Genomic DNA, 18404 nt, shown 5'->3' on the forward strand with positions numbered 1-18404 from the left:
AACGCCTTGTTGTTCCTGCTTTCTCTTAAAGGGAACCTGTCACCTGAATTTGGCGGGACTGGTTTTGGGTCATATGGGTGGAGTTTTCGGGTGTTTGATTCACCCTTTCCTTACCCGCTGGCTGCATGCTGGCTGCAATATTGGATTGAAGTTCATTCTCTGTCCTCCATAGTACATGCCTGTGCAAAGTAATCTTGCTTTGCACAGGCATGTACTATGGAGGACAGAGAATGAACTTCAATCCAATATTGCAGCCAGCATGCAGCCAGCGGGTAAAGAAAGGGTGAATCAAACACCCGAAAACTCCGCCCATATGACCCAAAACCAGTCCCGCCAAATTCAGGTGACAGGTTCCCTTTAAACGTTGTCACCCCTGTATTGTATGTCCTATCTCCTCATCCTGTTGCCTCCCTTGGTGTCTCCAATATCTTTTGATTCCCCCGCCTCCATGGCCCTGCTGCCCCCGCCTCCATGGCCCTGCTGCCCCCGCCTCCATGTCCTGCTGCCCCCCGCCTCCCCGGCCCTGCTGCCCCTCGCCTCCCCGGCCCTGCTGCCCCTCGCCTCCCCGGACTTGCTGCTCCCCGCCTCCTATTTCCCACCTTCCCCTCTTCACCATAAACTGTTACCGCCACTGCCATATAAACTATTAAACCCGTCCTCCTGTGCGCCCGAGTCCTGCCCGTCACCTCCTGCCGCCCCTAATGGCGCTCCTCCTCTTCTTAGGTCCACAGCCTGGCATTCCTCAAAGGTTTCCAAGAAGGAGGAGAGATGAGCTGCTCGTCGCCGGAGTTCCTGTCGTCACCGTTCACAGCATGAAGTATCCGCCCGTCCTTCCGCTGCTGTCCGTCACACTCCACCGATCTCCCGCTCGCCCCTGTTACCTATTATTTCCTGCTTCGTTATAACCCCGCCCCTGAGGAACTGTTCCTATTTTCCCAGAATCCTGTGGGAGATGGCAGTGATTGGCCGAGGGACCTCTATACGGATAAAGGACGCTGTAAATATTTTCTATACGGAGAATCCTCTGCCTTCCCCCGTCACTGCCTTTTGGGGGGAGACCCCTGAACTGGGGGGGGTTGCGCTTCCGACATTGTCAGCACTGATGTGAAGCGTCACCGCCCCGATTCTCCCGCAAAACTGCGCAAAATGTTTTATTTATTCTACTGATTTAAAGGAGAGAAGAGTAGTAAAACGAAGTGCTCCCATCCCCCGCTGTACTGCAGGCGGCCATGTTGTGGGCGGGGCCAATGGGCGGGGCGTCACCGGATCATTCCTCAAAGTCGTGCTGCTTCTCTACATATTGCCTGCAATACAGCCGCTTCCATTGGATGTGGAGGGGGATGGGCGGCTCTGGAACACGGCCTGCTGGGAAATATCGGGTAAATGGCTGCTTTTATATAGAGGGAGCAACAGGGACATCTTCAGGCCAAAGCTGGTGCTGCAGGTTAATACATTTCATTGTTGTTGCTGTAGCGTTTGGATCTCCTGACCTGACAGATGCTTTTGGCAGACGGTAGTCGACCGTTGCAAAAAGATTTCCGATCACAACTGGTAACGTTGGGCGACGCTGATCTCGGGTATTTCGCCGCTGATCGCTGCAGATTGCACAGAACACCGGCAGTCCTCTGCTGACATCTTGTGGCCACTGTCTGGTACTGCAGCTGCTGAATATAATGCACTACAGGGGGCACGGTGGCCCCTTAGAAGGGATCGTCGTGCATTTGACTGTTTTTCTCTCCTGTTTTCCCGTTGTTTTTTTTGTTTTATAACTTATAACTTGTGTACAGATGTGTATCACGTTGTGTTAGGGCGAATGACGCTGTCACTGTACCTATGGTTTGAAACCCATTCAATAATCTACCTCTTCCAGTAAGTGTTTATTTTTTATGTTTTTTTTTTTTTCCTTTGGTGATGTTTTTCGTGTTTTTTTTGTTTTGTTTTGTTTTATTCATTCTTTAATTTCCTAAATGTGAAAAAAACCCGGAATCCCTGAAAACTTGAATTTAGCGTCTTCAGGTTTTATTTAATGATTGTTGGTCTGAGCCGACATCTTAAATAAATTCTGTCCTGCCTTTTACACCTGTCGTGTATTGTGATTTTTACCTTCCTAGTGGTTGAGGGTCCTCAGTGACTGCTCCTGTCCAACACTGTCCTCCGCATGCGTCCCGTGGCCGATCTGTGGTCGACCACATCGCTACTAATGGTGCCTTACGTCGTAGCCGAGTCCTGTGACCTTAAGTACAAAGGAACACTGAATGCAGCTCTGGGAGGAACTAGAGGGTGAAACAGCAGGATAGTGAGTGCAGCTCTGGACGTAACTGGAGTATTATACCAGAAGTAGCAGAATAGTGAGTGCAGCTCTGATGACAACTGGAGTATAATACAAGAAGTAGCCGAATAGTGAGTGCAGCTCTGGAATAACTGGAGTATAATACCAGAAGTAGCAGCAGAACAGTGAGTGCAGCTCTGGCGGTAATGAGTATAAGAGGAGGACCAGATGAGTGAGTGCAGCTCTGAATACTGCATAAGACAGGAGACAGCCATTAACGGAACTCTAGGGGTGACTAGAGTATAATTTATTTCTATAGCGCCAACATATTCCGCAGCTCTGTACATTTTAGAGGCGCAGCACGTGTAAAGTCTTGGAGATGGGAGTGGGAGGTTCTGATTATTGAGGATGCTAATCTGAGGTCATTAGCGGAGCGGAGGGCACGGGTAGGGTGGTAGACTGATACCAGGGAGGAGATGTAGGGTGGTGCTGAGCCATGGAGTGCTTTGTGGATGAGGGTAGTAGTTTTGTACTGGATTCTGGAGTGGATGGGTAACCAGTGTAATGACTGGCACAGGGTAGAGGCATCTAGAAATGTTTTTGAGGTGTAGATAAGAAGAGCGAGCCAGTGATCGGATGTGGGGGGTGAATGAAAGGTCAGAATCAAGGATGACCCCAAGGCAGCGGGCATGTTGCTTTGGAGTAATGGTGGAACCGCACACGGAGATGGCAATGTCAGGCAAAGGTAGGTTAGTAGAGGGAGAAAACACGAGGAGTTCAGTTTTTGACAGGTTTAGTTTCAGATAGAGGGAGGACATGATGCTAGAGACAGCGGTAAGACAATCACTGGTGTTTTCTAATAAGGTCGGTGTGATATCCGGAAAAGAAGTGTATAATTGGGTGTCGTCAGCATAGAGATGGTACTGGAAACCAAATCTACTGATTGTTTGTCCAATAGGGGCAGTATACAACGAGAAGAGGAGGGGGCCTAGGACTGATCCTTGAGGAACCCCAACAGTAAGGGGAAGGTGAGAGGAGGAGGAACCAGCAAAACATACAGTGAAGGATCGATCAGAGAGATAGGAGGAGAACCAGGAGAGAACGGTGTCCTTGAGGCCGATGGAGCGGAGCATAGTGAGGGGGAGCTGATGATCCACAGTGTCGAATGCTGCAGAGAGATCCAAGAGAATTAGCATGGAGTAGTGACCATTAGATTTAGCTGTTAGTAGGTCATTAGAGACTTTAATGAGGGCAGTTTCAGTAGAGTGTAAAGAGCGGAAGCCAGATTGAAGAGGGTCGAGAAGAGAGTTATCTGAGAGATAGCGGGTAAGACGGGAGTGGACCAGGCGTTCGAGGAGATTAGAGATGAAGGGAAGAATAGAGACAGGTCTATAATTAGCGGCACAGTTTTGGTCGAGGGATGGTTTTTTAAGTAATGGATGTATGATGGCATGCTTAAATGAGGAGGGAAAAATACCAGAAGAGAGAGAAAGGTTGAATATTTTTGTTAGGTGGTGCCGGGGAAAGGGACTGGAGTAGATGTGAGAGAATAGGGTCACTGGTGCAAGTGGTCGGGTGAGAAGATACAAGGAGCCTGATTACTTTTTCTTCCGTGACCAGTTTAAAGACAGAGAGTGAACTAGATGCAGTGGGGGAGGGAGGACAGTGTATGGTATGAGGGGATTGGGAGAAAATTTCCTGTCAGATATGGTCATTGTTTTCTTTGAAGTAATTGGCCATATCGTCAGCGTGGAGATCCGTGGTTGGGGCCTGCACTCTTGGGTTGAGTAGGAAATGAAAAGTGTCAAAGAGAAGTTTAGGGTTATTGGACAGTGAGGTGATGAGGGTGTTGAAGTAGGTTTGTTTGGAGAGGTGAAGGGCAGAGTTGTATGTTAAGCAGAAACTTACAATGGATAAAATCCTCGGCCAGATTGGATTTTCACCACAAACGTTCAGCGCACCTGGAGCACGGCTGTAGGAAACGTGTTTGCAGCGTGTGCCAGGGTTGTCGCTGTCTGGTTCGAGACAAGATGTAGCAATATAATAGTGAGCGAGGGTTTGGGGGTGACTGGAGTATACGGAACATAGAAATGTAGATGCAGCTTTGGTGATGACTGGAGTATAACAGGATATATCATCAGAATAGAGAATTCAGCTCTGGGGTAACAGGAGTAGGACAGGATGTGTATGTATTGGGCTCTGTGATCTCGCTGTGCGCAGGTTGAGTGGTACAGGGTGCAGCGCTCGTCACACTTCCTCTCACGTGGTGCACGGAGAGGGCCGAATGCAGAAATACGTTAGAGTTTTGTGGTTTCATAAACTGCTGCAATTTCCGCCTTTCTACCCCCCAAAACACGACTGTACGAGGCCGGAGCCAAGACTGATCGGGGTGAAAAACTAAGGTATGATAAAAGGGTGGGAAAAATTACAGGGGTCCTGGTCAGACCCTGCTACATGGCACCGCTGTATGAGCACTGCTACATCAGGTCCTGAGATCTGGTGTATACTCTGCTACACAGTGAGAGGTGTGTATATATATACACTGCTACACCGTGACACGTACTGGGTGCAATCAGTTATTCACACTATTAGCAGCGTCTTTTGTACTTAATGGAGCCCCTCTAGCCGTTATAACTCGCTGCATTGCCAGACTCCAGCTTATGGCAGTGTTCCTGAGGAGCCTTAGCCAAGTCCTCTTGGGAGATCCAATAGTCTAACGCCATCCAAGCTAGCTCCTGCCGCGCTGCACTGTAGACATCGCCGAGCTGTCAGCGCGCTTCACTGTAGACATCGCCGAGCAGTCAGCGCGCTTCACTGTAGACGTCACCGAGCCCCCACTGCGCTTTACTGTAGACATCGCTGAGCCCCCGCCGCGCTGCACTATAGACATTGCCGAGCAGTCAGCGTGCTTCACTGTAGACATCGCCGAGCTGTCAGCGCGCTTCACTGTAGACGTCGCCGAGCCCCCACTGCGCTTCACTGTAGACATCGCTGAGCGCCCACTGTTCTTTACTGTAGACGTCGCTGAGCCCCCACTGTTCTTTACTGTAGACGTCACTGAGCCCCCACCGCACTTCACTGTAGATGTCGCCGAGCAGTCAGCGCGCTTCACTGTAGACGTCGCCGAGCCCCCACTGTGCTTCACTGTAGACGTCGCCGAGCCCCCACTGCGCTTCACTGTAGACATCGCTGAGCCCCCACTGTTCTTTACTGTAGACATCGCTGAGCGCCCACTGTTCTTTACTGTAGACGTCGCTGAGCCCCCACTGTTCTTTACTGTAGACGTCGCTGAGCCCCCGCCGCACTTCACTGTAGACTACGCCAAGCCCCCACTGCGCTTTACTGTAGACATCGCTGAGCCCCCACTGCGCTTTACTGTAGACATCGCTGAGCCTCCGCCGCACTTCACTGTAGACATCGCCGAGCAGTCAGCGCACTTCACTGTAGACGTCGCCGAGCTCTTGCTGCGCTTCACTGTAGACATCGCTGAGCCCCCGCCGCGCTTCACTGTAGACATCGCTGAGCAGTCAGCACACTTCACTGTTGACGTCACCGAGCCCCCACTGCGCTTTACTGTAGACATTCCTGAGCCCCACAGCGCTTCACTGTAGACATCGCTGAGCAGTCAGCACACTTCAATGTTGACGTCGCCGAGCCCCCACTGCGCTTTACTGTAGACATCGCTGAGCCCCCGCTGCGCTTCACTGTAGACGTCGCCAAGCTTCACGGTAGACGTCGCCGAGCTCCCACTGCGCTTTACTGTAGATGTCGACAAGCTTCACAGTAGACGTCGCCGAGCCCCCACTGTGCTTTACTGTGGACATCGCCGAACCCCGCCGCGCTTCACTGTAGACGTTGCCAAGCATTACGGTAGACATCGCCGAGCCCCCACTGCGCTTTACTGTAGATGTTGCCGAACCCCCGCCGCGCTTCACTGTAGATGTCGTCAAGTTTCACGGTAGACGTCGCCGAGCCCCCACTGTGCTTAGCTGTAGATGTCGCCGAACCCCCACCACGCTTCACTGTAGACGTTGCCAAGCATCACGGTAGACATCGCCGAGCCCTCACTGCGCTTTACTGTAGATGTCGCCGAGCCCCCACCGCACTTCACTGTGTCAAGCTTTGTTGCAGATGGTACCACACTCCAATGTAGATGTCTTAGAGTTCCCACTATGCTTCACTACAAACGTCGCCACACTCCACTATATAGAGCCACCGCCGCGTTTTACTGTGGATGGCACCACGCTCCTCTGTAGATGTCGTTGAGCCCCCCCACGCTCCACTGTAGATGTCGTTGAGCCCCCACCACGCTCCAATGTTGAAGTCGTCGAGCCTCCACCACTATCCACTGTAGATGTCGTCGAGCCCCCACCACACTCCACTGTAGATGTCGTCGAGCCCCCACCACATTCCACTGTAGATGTCGTCGACCTCCACCATGCTCCACTGTAGATGTCGTCGACCTCCACCACGCTCCACTGTTGATGTCGTCGATCCTCCACCACGCTCCACTGTAGATGTCGTTGAGCCCCCACCACGCTCCACTGTAGATGTCGTTGAGCCCCACCACGCTCTAATGTTGAAGTCGTCGAGCCTCCACCACTATCCACTGTAGATGTCGTCGAGCCCCCACCACACTCCACTGTAGATGTCGTCGAGCCCCCCACCACATTCCACTCTAGATGTCATCGAGGCCCCACTACGCTCCACTGTAGATGTCGTCGATCCTCCACTACGTTCCACTGTAGATGTCGTCGGCCTCCCACCATGCTCCACTGTAGATGTCGTCGATCCTCCGCCATGCTCCACTGTGGATGTCGTCGTGCCCCCACCATGCTCCACTGTAGATGTCGTCGAGCCCCCACCATATTCCACTCTAGATGTCATAGAGGCCCCACTACGCTCCACTGTAGATGTCGTCGATCCTCCACCACGTTCCACTGTAGATGTCGTCGAGCCCCCACCACGCTCCACTGTAGATGTTGTCGAGCCCCCACCACGCTCCACTGTAGATGTCGTCGACCTCCACCATGCTCCACTGTAGATGTCGTCGATCCTCCACCATGCTCCACTGTGGATGTCGTCGTGCCCCCACCATGCTCCACTGTAGATGTCGTTGAGCCCCCACCACATTCCACTGTAGATGTCGTCGATCCTCCACCACGTTCTACTGTAGATGTCGTCGATCCTCCACCACGTTCCACTGTAGATGTCGCCGATCCTCCACCACGTTCCACTGTAGATGTCGTCGATCCTCCACCACGTTCCACTGTAGATGTCGTCGAGCCCCCACCACGCTCCACTGTAGATATCGCCGAGCCCCCACCATGCTCCACTGTAGATGTTGTCGAGCCCCCACCACATTGCACTCTATATGTCGTTGAGCCCCTACCACATTCCACTGTAGATGTCATCGAGCCACCACCATGCTTCCCTACAGACATCACCGAGCCTCCTAAACCTGATGTGTAACTGGGTGAATGATTTTGGTGACTACATTATTACATGGACCTGTTCACACATTGCGCTTGTTCTGACCGGACCTGATGTAACCCTAGGTGTCAGTCACAGAATATTAACCCCTTGATGATTTTGGCTTCTCCCTTTCTATCACAGGTTGTCCGACTCCCTTGATATGGCGGCACCTCCAGCGATTTCTGCTGACCTCCCCACAGCTAACCCTCTCCTGCCTCCTTCCTGCGGCCAGTGTCTGGTGGCCATACTGGTTCTCGGCGCTCTCACAGCGCTCTTCATGGTCGTCTGCCTGTCGCTGTCCTTTAAGCTGTCACTGAGGTCCAGGCAGTCTCGCCAGAGTAGAGACGTGGTCACCTCTGTGCCCCTGGAGTTATGGGCAACTCCGCCAACCTCACAAAGCCAGACCAACCTCCTGTGGCCCACAGAACCAGTGATGCCACCTCGTCCCCCGCCCAACAGTGACTGGGCCGATGCCTTGTTTCGGCAGCCGCGGGTGACAGTGCAGGACATCGATGAGTTCTGGTGGAGGAACTACAGAGACGTGTGACCTCCTTCCACACCCGCCAACCAGGAATAGGGGGAGATTGGCTGGCGGAACCAACAGAAGAGCTGTATGCAAATGAAGAGCCCTCTCAGCCAATCAGAATCCTAAAGACTCTCTCAGACTCCTATACTGCTGCTCCTTGAGTCCAAGGGGTGGAGCAAGTTCCTCACCTTGGCTTTGGATTGGTCAGTTGAGCTGGCTAGGGGGAATGTTTTACCCTCCTAATTGGCTTTATTGGGGTGTCTTACAGGTGCCGAGAGTTGGCATATTGTACCGACTAAGAATTGTATCCCTGTTTTTACGTCTCGTACATAGATGTCCAATATGGAGGAGACTATGCACCACTAAACCGGGAGGAGAGAGGTCTGTAAATTACAATATGTATGATGGGGGCCGCTTCGGCAGACTGATCGCCGTGCAATTCATCCCTCCACCTTTACATTAGAAGGGTGTGGATACTTCTGCAAGCACTTTATTGTTTTAAGGTTTGACTACAGGATCTGACTACGCAGGGTCTGTTTGTAGTCTGTAACCATGGAGACACATAGCAATGCATAGGGGCTATATACACAATTTTTTTTTTTTTCTGTTATTTAAAGGGCGTTAGAGAATGGCTGCAAACGTTTCCACACCCTCCAAGTGTCTCTTGTTCAGCCTGTACCACGGCGGTGATTTATACGTGGTACGGTCACATGACGCGGTGGGCGGGCCGTGGCTGATTTTTCTCTAGTTTGGGGTTTTTAATGAACATTTTATGTTGTAGATTCTGTCTTCATTTTCCATTAATAAAGAAAGTAACGGCGGAGGATTCAGCGGCAGTGTCATTACTTCAGGGTCACGTGAAGGAGGCGCTGATGATCCCCCAACAATAACTGGGACCCCATGATACCAAGCATACCCCCAAAATGCCAGGGTGACCCCATAACAACCATGCTCCACCTGGTGACCCTATAAAGCCAACTCTGCCCCCCATGGATTGCCTTAGTAACCCCAGAGCTGCAGCTATGCCCCTATATGTGCCCCCGTAGATGGTTTAGAGCCCCCCATAGTGGCACCTTATGGCGGGCACAGTCCCCATATTGTCTGGTAGTGATCCCCTTGCCCCCATGACAGCTCTTCTGTCCCCAGCTCCTCTGCGCGCCCCTCGCTGTGGTCCAAAGGTGACATTTGGGGCATCTGCTGACTTTTCTGAGAGCTCTCAGAGCAGAGGGCCCCTATACAGCAATGAGGGGGTCCATGTAGAGTCCGTTACGGGGTCTGCGTTCTTGATCGATACCCCTAATGCCATCGGTCTTGGGTCGGTCATTGGCCTCCACCATTACTGCCCCCTTCTGGTCCCTTTTAAGGGCTGATTATCACCCTGGGAGGCAGACGGGAAGTGCCGACTCATCGACTTCTGCTTTCCATGGACGGCGGGTGCTGCGTAATCTGCGCCCAGACCAAGATACTGGGAAACAGAGCAATCGGCCATGGCCAAAAGGGGAAGGAAGGTGAAATAAGACCAAGGGATGTGATAATGCCCCGGAGAGCCTTCGTAGAAGTGTCCTCCCTCCACCCGACGATTCATCCTGAGCTTCCTGGTTCATGAATAGAATGTGAACACTGCAGTATAGACTGACACAAAATTATCAAATAGGTGGCGGGATCGGTCTTTCACACCGGAGCCCTATGACCATTTTTTGGACCTCTCTGGGCCCCATCTGTCCCTCCTTTCCCCATTTGTCAGCATCTATTGGGGAACGTTCGCAACACGTTTTTGACCTGAAAAATCCACATTACAAAACTGCTCATAAAACAGGTGGATTTCGGCGCAGAGATTGACCCGTTTTTTTTTTTTTTATTATAATGAGGATTGTATCAACCAGATGTGGATTTTGATGCGTTTCCATCTCAAGAACCGTGAAAAATATTAATTTTGCCTCCACTTACCCTTGGAAAACGATTTAAAAAAATTGACCATTTTTTAACACCTGGAAAAAGCGCTCCGTGGACAGATTGTCTCCTAACGAAGCAGAAGTTTGTTGTTCGCAGATTTGAAACCTTTTTACGTGGATTGTTGTGGGTAATCGGAGCTGAAGATCTGGGCAGTAACCAGTTTGGAGGGTCCCTCTGCTTAGTCCGGGAGAGGTGACGATTGACACATGTTGGTCCCCCCTGAGACATAACCATCGCACCGGCCTCCATTTTTTTTAGAAAAGTTTTATTTTTGTGCGTGTTTCATAGTAACGGTTGGTGGAGCAGGATGGGGGTGACCATGATCAGTTCTGATTTACTAGTGCGGACCCTCCCATCGTATGAAAAGGAAGTTACACAGGCAGAGATAGAAGAATGAGCAAAGCCGCATGACGCCAGCATATACCACGGCTGGAGGAAATGAGGAGGCGCACATCGTGAGAGCGCGGCACTGGGACACAAGCTCCGGACCATCCTCGGGGACCACTTCTAGGTAAGGCGCCCGCGTCCCGCCATTTACCCCTAGAATAATTGGGGGGTCCTCATAAACCCTATAGGGGCAGTAAGAGCCCGTCCCTTGTGTGTGACCACGGCTCCGTAGGGTGCGGCTGGAGACTTCGGGAAACCTCGACCTAAAATGACCCCAGCACAATCCTAATGGATTAAGAAAAAAAACCTTACGGAAAGTCTTCCAGACTCCATTGTTTTAGAAAATTTGGGCAGAGGCTTAATTGTGGAGCGAGTAGACCTTCTATACTATAGCGTCCGTAGGGGCGACGGGACCGATGTACCAAATCGGGAGGTGAGGGGAACATGTTTAGTGCCGGCGACAGCGGGTGGAGTGATCGTAGACTAAACAAGCCCAAGAATCCACGTCCTTAGATCTGTAACTTCTCAGAGACTTCGCTTCTCACATCTTATCTCCTCCGTCACCAGGTTTCTAAATTATTTCTTCTCGTTTACTGCTCCAACCACAGGAAATTACTAAATCTTGTGGCACAGGAGCAGCCAGCACCCTTCCGGTACCATAACTCAGGTTCTTTAGATGATAGAGAGACAAGGCCCTGAGGATGCGAGCCGAGCAAGCACAAGATAGACCTTCCTCTGGTGGCCACAGTGGTGGTCCTCACCAGCATAGACTGATGGGGCTAGGCAGGGTATGGCATGTCAATCACTGGTTGGACAACGATGTTCAGATGTTTTTTGGTGACATTTATATTTTATATTTTATTTTTAGGTTTCCCAAAGAAGCAGAAGGGAATTGAACACATTGGGAACCCCACGATGGAAGGTGTACTTGTAAAGATAATGTTGCTCCTCCTGTTAGGGACCTGTTCTTCATCCCAGGACCCAACGGTCAACATGGTTGAGAAGAACACCGAAAAATATTTCACCACCATTGGTCCAGTATATGATGCCTCCAGAGATGATGCAACCAGCAATAAGAAGGTCTCTGGAGAGATCGAAACGTCAACTGCAGAACTTCCGATGTTCCGTGCAAGTACAGAGGAGTCGGGAGTAACCCCGGAACAAGAGATGAGGTCAGCTGGTGGGACATCTGTAGAAGGAGCATCCACCTCCAGCAGCAGCGAGCCATCATCTACATTTTTCAGACTTAGACCCGTCATTGAATTGCACAGCCCTCCTACAGATCTCTCAGTCACAAGCCATGAAGGCAATAAGACGGATGGACAAGAGACGACTCCTTCACACCCAAATTATGAGACACTGGGAACTTCTAAACCTGTGGACTCAAAAAAAACCTCAAGTCCTATGTCACCACCACCCAAAGGGAAACCAAAGGACTCAGAGGTGAAGACAATCATCCTGATTGCGGTCTGCATGGTCATCCTAGTCTTAATCCTGATCGCTGTCATAGTTGTGTTGGTGAGGAACAAGAGAAGGAGCGGCTCTCAAAGCTTCCATACCCAGAGCAGAAGCTCCAAACGGGAGAACGTCTGGGCGGGACAGGTCCCCGACCTCGGAGATGGGAAGATGACAGAGCGTCCAGTAGGGACGGAAAATGGGGCGGCTGGGAACAAACCGGAAAAGGAACAAGAGATGATCACGTTCATCAGCGAGAAGAAGAACGATTCCGTGGAGGCGTTGAACGAGATGAATAACGGAGCCGCCCAGGAGGAGCAGAAGCCACTGCTGGAGGACGGTCCTCAGGAGAAGGACGAAACGGCCGCGACTCTGAACGTGTGAGATGGACAGAAACGCCGACCTGGTCAGACGCCGGGTCAGCGGCCAACGCATCCATGGAGCACACAGTGGACATTGCTAACAGGATAATCTCACACTGGACTCAGAGCGTGAAGATCGGAGCATGGACCCCCAACGAGAACCTGTACCGGGGGCTCCGGGATCCACCAGCTTAACCCTTTATATCACATCTATCCATCCAATATCTCATATCGATCCGCCGTCCATGTATCGTGTCTGCACCCCTCTGGGACTTTCTATAATACTGTGTTTTCTGCATTAGTTGCATAGTTGCTATATGTGCATTATACAGGTGGCAGCCATGTTGGGGCCCCGGGTCCATTTCTGGGGTGATGGCGGCGCCGTCGCCTTCATGTCCTCGTGGTGCGGCTGCTCTCGCTCGGCCATTACTTCTGTAATTAGTGAATGAATATATTTTCTCATTAAATATTTTTTTTATTTTCTATCTCCCGATCTCTGAGTTGCTACTTCTTGGGCCGCTGAAATCCTCTGTGCTGCTGTTACTAAGGGTTTTCTTGGGTGGAGCAGCAAAAATGACAAAGAGCAAAGAAACCACAATAAAAAAATGTAACAAGTGACAGAACTGCGGGTGGTTATATCACACCGGCCCCCCAGGCTAGTGCTCTCTGTTATCAGCCAGATCCTGCATCAAGCTGTGGTGGTCGTAATGGTAACAGGGGATGGTGGTGGTAGTAGTAGTTCTAATAATGGTAGTATTAATAATGTTAGTAGTAATAACGATATTAATGGTGCGTGTAGGATGATGGTAGTAAGAGTAAAAGTAGTAATGTTAGTACTGATAGTAGTAATGATGATGGTGATAGTAGTATAGCCCCGCAGTACTCCCAGCAGCCAGCAGGGGGGGTACACTCCCATGGTCTCAGTGAGGCCCAGGCCAGGACCTGCTGTTACCCATGATGCTTTGTGTCTGATCATCACTTGCTGTCATTCCATCCTGGTGTCTGTGGGAAGTTGGGTGTACGACTTAAGAGACGCCGTACATTGGGGTCTCACAATGTCGCCACAATCTGCTCTATGAATTAAGTACCACGATAATGGGAAAAATATTCCATGTCTGTGGATGTAGAACCCTCAGCACCCGACAGAAACTGAGAACTATAGGAAATGATTGGGGCGACTGTCTCTTTAAAAACTGATGACATCATTTCCATGACATCACAATATCTAGTGTCACACACAAAAGACGGTGCGATACCCGAGACCGCGCCTGACAAGTCAAACAGAACGGATCACACCCCGAGAGGAAAAAGTCTGCACCCGGCAAACAGGACAGAAGAGACTTCTGCAACCAGAGACCTCAAACGTCTCTGCTGATTCCACAAGTCTAAAAAAGGCACCGACATCATATGTACACATACAAGAATAGAAAGACACCAGAGAACAACCGCGGGCACCACAGCAACACTGACACCATAAATATACCTACATAGGGCAGAAATGTATAATACCACACCCATGTACAAGAATATAACTACTATAATACTGCCCCCTATGCACAAGAATATAACTACTATAATACTGCCCCTATGTACAAGAATATAACTACTATAATACTGCTCCTGTGTACAAGAATATAACTACTATAATACTGCCCCTATGTACAAGAATATAACTACTATAATACTGCCTCTATGTACAAGAATATAACTACTATAATACTGCTCCCTATGTACAAGAATATAACTACTATAATACTGCTCCTGTGTACAAGAATATAACTAATATAATACTGCTTCTATACACAAGAATATAACTACTATAATACTGTTCCCATGTACAAGAATATAACTACTATAATACTGCCCCTATGTACAAGAATATAACTACTATAATACTGCCCCTATATACAGGAATATAACTACTATAATACTGTCCCCTATATACAAGAATATAACTACTATAATACTGCTCCTATGTACAAGAATATAACTACTATAATACTGTCCCTATGTACAAGAATATAACTACTATAATACTGCCCCTATGTACAAGAATATAACTACTATAATACTGCCCCTATGTACAAGAATATAACTACTATAATACTGACCCTATGTACAAGAATATAACTACTATAATACCGCCCCTATGTACAAGAATATAACTACTATAATACTGACCCTATGTACAAGAATATAACTACTATAATACCGCCCCTATGTACAAGAATATAACTACTATAATACTGCCCCTATGTACAAGAATATAATTACTATAATACTGCCCCTATGTACAATAATATAACTACTATAATACAGCTCCTATGTACAAGAATATAACTACTATAATACTGCCACTATGTACAAGAATATAACTACTATAATAATGACCCTATGTACAAGAATATAACTACTATAATACTGCCCCTATGTACAAGAATATAACTACTATAATACTGCTCCTATGTACAAGAATATAACTACTATAATACTGCCCCTATGTACAAGAATATAACTACTATAATACTGCTCCTATGTTCAAGAATATAACTACTATAATACTGCTCCTATGTACAAGAATAGAACTACAATAATACTGCCCCTATGTACAAGAATATAACTACTATAATACTGCTCCTATGTTCAAGAATATAACTACTATAATACTGCTCCTATGTTCAAGAATATAACTACTATAATACTGCCCCTATGTACAAGAATATAACTCCTATAATACTGCTCCTATGTACAAGAATATAACTACTATCATGCTGCCCCTATGTACAAGAATATAACTACTATAATACTGCTCCCTATGTACAAGAATATAACTACTATAATACTGCTCCCTATGTACAAGAATATAACTACTATAATACTGCTCCCTATGTACAAGAATATAACTACTATAATACTGCCCCTATATACAAGAATATAACTACTATAATACTGCCCCTATGTACAAGAATATAACTACTATAATACTGCCCCTATGTACAAGAATATAACTACTATTATACTGCTCCTATGTACAAGAATATAACTACTATAATACTGCCCCTATGTACAAGAATATAACTACTATAATACTGCTCCCTATGTACAAGAATATAACTACTATAATACTACTCCTATGTACAAGAATATAACTACTATAATACTGCTCCTATGTACAAGAATATAACTACTATAATACTACTCCTATGTACAAGAATATAACTACTATAATATTGCTCCCTATGTACAAGAATATAGCTACTATAATACTGCCCCTATGTACAAGAATATAACTACTATAATACTGCCCCTATGTACAAGAATATAACTACTATAATACTGCCCCTATGTACAAGAATATACTATAATACTGCTCCCTATGTACAAAAATATAACTACTATAATACTGCCCCCTATGTACAAGAATATGACTACTATAATACTGCCCCCTATGTACAAGAATATGACTACTATAATACTGCCCCCTATGTACAAGAATATAACTACTATAATACTGCCCCCTATGTACAAGAATATAACTACTATAATACTGCTCCTATGTTCAAGAATATAACTACTATAATACTGCTCTTATGTACAAGAATATAACTACTATAATACTGCTCCCTATGTACAAGAATATAACTACTATAAGACCGCCCCTATGTACAAGAATATAACTACTATAATACTGCCCCTATGTACAAGAATATGACTACTATAATACTGCCCCCTATGTACAAGAATATAACTACTATAATATCGCCCCTATGTACAAGAATATGACTACTATAATATCGCCCCTATGTACAAGAATATAACTACTATAATACTGCCCCCTATGCACAAGAATATAACTACTTTAATACTGCCCCTATGTACAAGAATATAACTACTATAATACTGCCCCCTATGCACAAGAATATAACTACTTTAATACTGCCCCCTATGTACAAGAATATAACTACTATAATGCTGCCCCTATGTACAAGAATATAACTACTATAATACCGCCCCTATGTACAAGAATATAACTACTATAATACCGCCCCTATGTACAAGAATATAAGTACTATAATACTGTTCTCTATATAGAAGAATATAACTACTATAATACCGCCCCTATGTACAAGAATATAACTACTATAATACCGCCACTATGTACAAGAATATAAGTACTATAATACTGTTCTCTATATAGAAGAATATAACTACTATAATACTGCTCTTATGTACAAGAATATAACTACTATAATACTGCTCCTATGTACAAGAATATAGCTACTATAATACTGCCCCTATGTACAAGAATATAACTACTATAATACTGCCCCTATGTACAAGAATATAACTACTATAATACTGCCCCTATGTACAAGAATATAACTACTATAATACTGCCCCTATGTACAAGAATATAACTACTATAATACTGATCCTATATACAAGAATATAACTACTGTAATACTGCCCCTATGTACAAGAATATAACTACTATAATACTGCCCCTATGTACAAGAATATAACTACTATAATACTGCCCCTATGTACAAGAATATAACTACTATAATACTGCCCCTATGTACAAGAATATAACTACTATAATACTGATCCTATATACAAGAATATAACTACTATAATACTGCCCTTGTGTACAAGAATATAACTGCAATAATACTGCCCCTATGTCATTTTCTCTGGATTTGCTGAGTGCTTTTTCTTGTGTTTTCGTCACTCAGGGACTGAGGCAGGATAAGTGAGATTTGTTGCCTGCAGTTATCATTATGGAGAAGTTTTTGAAAATGAAACCTCATTATTTCCGGGACACAACAGCTATATGATGCGGCTGCAGTGCAGTGTAGCACAACCTCCACCAGGGGGTGCCGGCGAGGGAAGAGATCACACACTCATAGGGCAGCAACACTGAACAGCCGCACAGGTGTCACAGGTAACGAAAGAGTGGTCAGACGAGCTGAGTCAGAACCTGTCAGTAGGAGAAGTACCAGAAGTAACAGCAATACACAAAGTCAGAGACAAGCCAGAAGTCAGAGCCAAACGGGAGCTCGGTATCCAAAATGTGAGCGGTAAGACGAAGTCGGGGTACAAGCCAGAGAGTCAGAGCCGGTCGGGAAACGTGGTATCAGAGACGGAAAACAAGAGGCAGGGTGCAGAGATCAGGCCGAGTCATACACTGTAGGGAAACAACCAGACGAACACTAGGGAACGGGTCTAATGCAAATACGGGAAGTCAGAGACAGAAGGATCACCAGGGTATACGGGTCAGCTGCTCTAGCCTGGAAGCATGAACTATCACTGACGCAGGCCAGCAGACTGCAGTGGACCGAAAAAGCCCAGCCAGCTCCAAAATGAGGCCGAGGGGATTAACCCCCGCATGACCAGTCCAGAGAGAGCATAGCAGGAAAAAAAAACGAACTGGATCATGACTAGCTGTATACGAAGCAGCTGAGATGCAGTACCAATGGCAATCAGTACAGTCCTGTGTCTCCATTAGACACATTGCTTCCATTGAGGTTTTATTGCAAACATGATTTTTTAGTACTTGGAGATTTTTGTGTTCTACTGTATGTCATTATCCCCATAACACTGTCCCATAGAAGTCAATAGGTGATGGTCACAGGTCACCTCCACCCCGGACTTCTGCACAGGTCAGAGAGCACGCCAACAACACTCTCCCATAGAAGTCAATAGGTGATGGTCACAGCTCACCTCCTCCCTGGACTTCTGCACAGGTCAGAGAGCACGCCAACAACAGTCTCCCATAGAAGTCAATAGGTGATGGTCACAGCTCACCTCCTCCCTGGACTTCTGCACAGGTCAGAGAGCACGCCCACAACACTCTCCTGTCACGATAATATGAATATGCCATGTTTTGAGTATATACCTAAAAGGTTCATGGCTTTTCAGACACACGCTGTGGGCTTTTCCGACCCCCCTCTTCACTCTGCCTAGAAATTTGTTC

The 18404-nt window shown here is 47.3% G+C and overlaps 2 protein-coding genes across 4 annotated transcripts in view; both read left to right on the forward strand.

Moving 5' to 3' along the window:
* Positions 1 to 8422, forward strand: part of LOC138645597 (serine/threonine-protein kinase NLK2) — a 32859-nt gene extending 24437 nt beyond the window's left edge. For 2 of the 3 annotated variants that reach the window (XM_069735017.1, XM_069735018.1), the window contains exon 11: positions 7886 to 8422. In XM_069735017.1, the coding sequence (XP_069591118.1) occupies positions 7886 to 8291 (406 nt within the window). In that variant the 3' untranslated portion in view covers positions 8292 to 8422. Of the gene's footprint in view, positions 1 to 723; positions 2078 to 7885 lie in introns of those variants that run through there. The other variant, XM_069735019.1, reaches the window with a different exon arrangement.
* Positions 8423 to 10603: 2181 nt separating this feature from the next.
* LOC138645598 (uncharacterized) lies at positions 10604 to 12912 on the forward strand. Its single transcript, XM_069735020.1, has 2 exons — positions 10604 to 10734; positions 11479 to 12912. Exon 2 carries the CDS (start codon positions 11526 to 11528, stop codon positions 12447 to 12449), a length of 924 nt encoding a protein of 307 aa, XP_069591121.1. The 5' UTR covers positions 10604 to 10734; positions 11479 to 11525; the 3' UTR covers positions 12450 to 12912.
* Positions 12913 to 18404: the final 5492 nt, after the last annotated feature.

This window comes from Ranitomeya imitator, chromosome 7 (assembly GCF_032444005.1).
Source record: "Ranitomeya imitator isolate aRanImi1 chromosome 7, aRanImi1.pri, whole genome shotgun sequence".
Lineage (NCBI taxonomy): Eukaryota > Metazoa > Chordata > Amphibia > Anura > Dendrobatidae > Ranitomeya > Ranitomeya imitator.

What these genes read in the sequence shown, in the direction of transcription:
- LOC138645598 (XM_069735020.1), top strand. Translation starts at nt 11,526, where the DNA reads ATGGAAGGTGTACTTGTAAAGATAATGTTGCTCCTCCTGTTAGGGACC.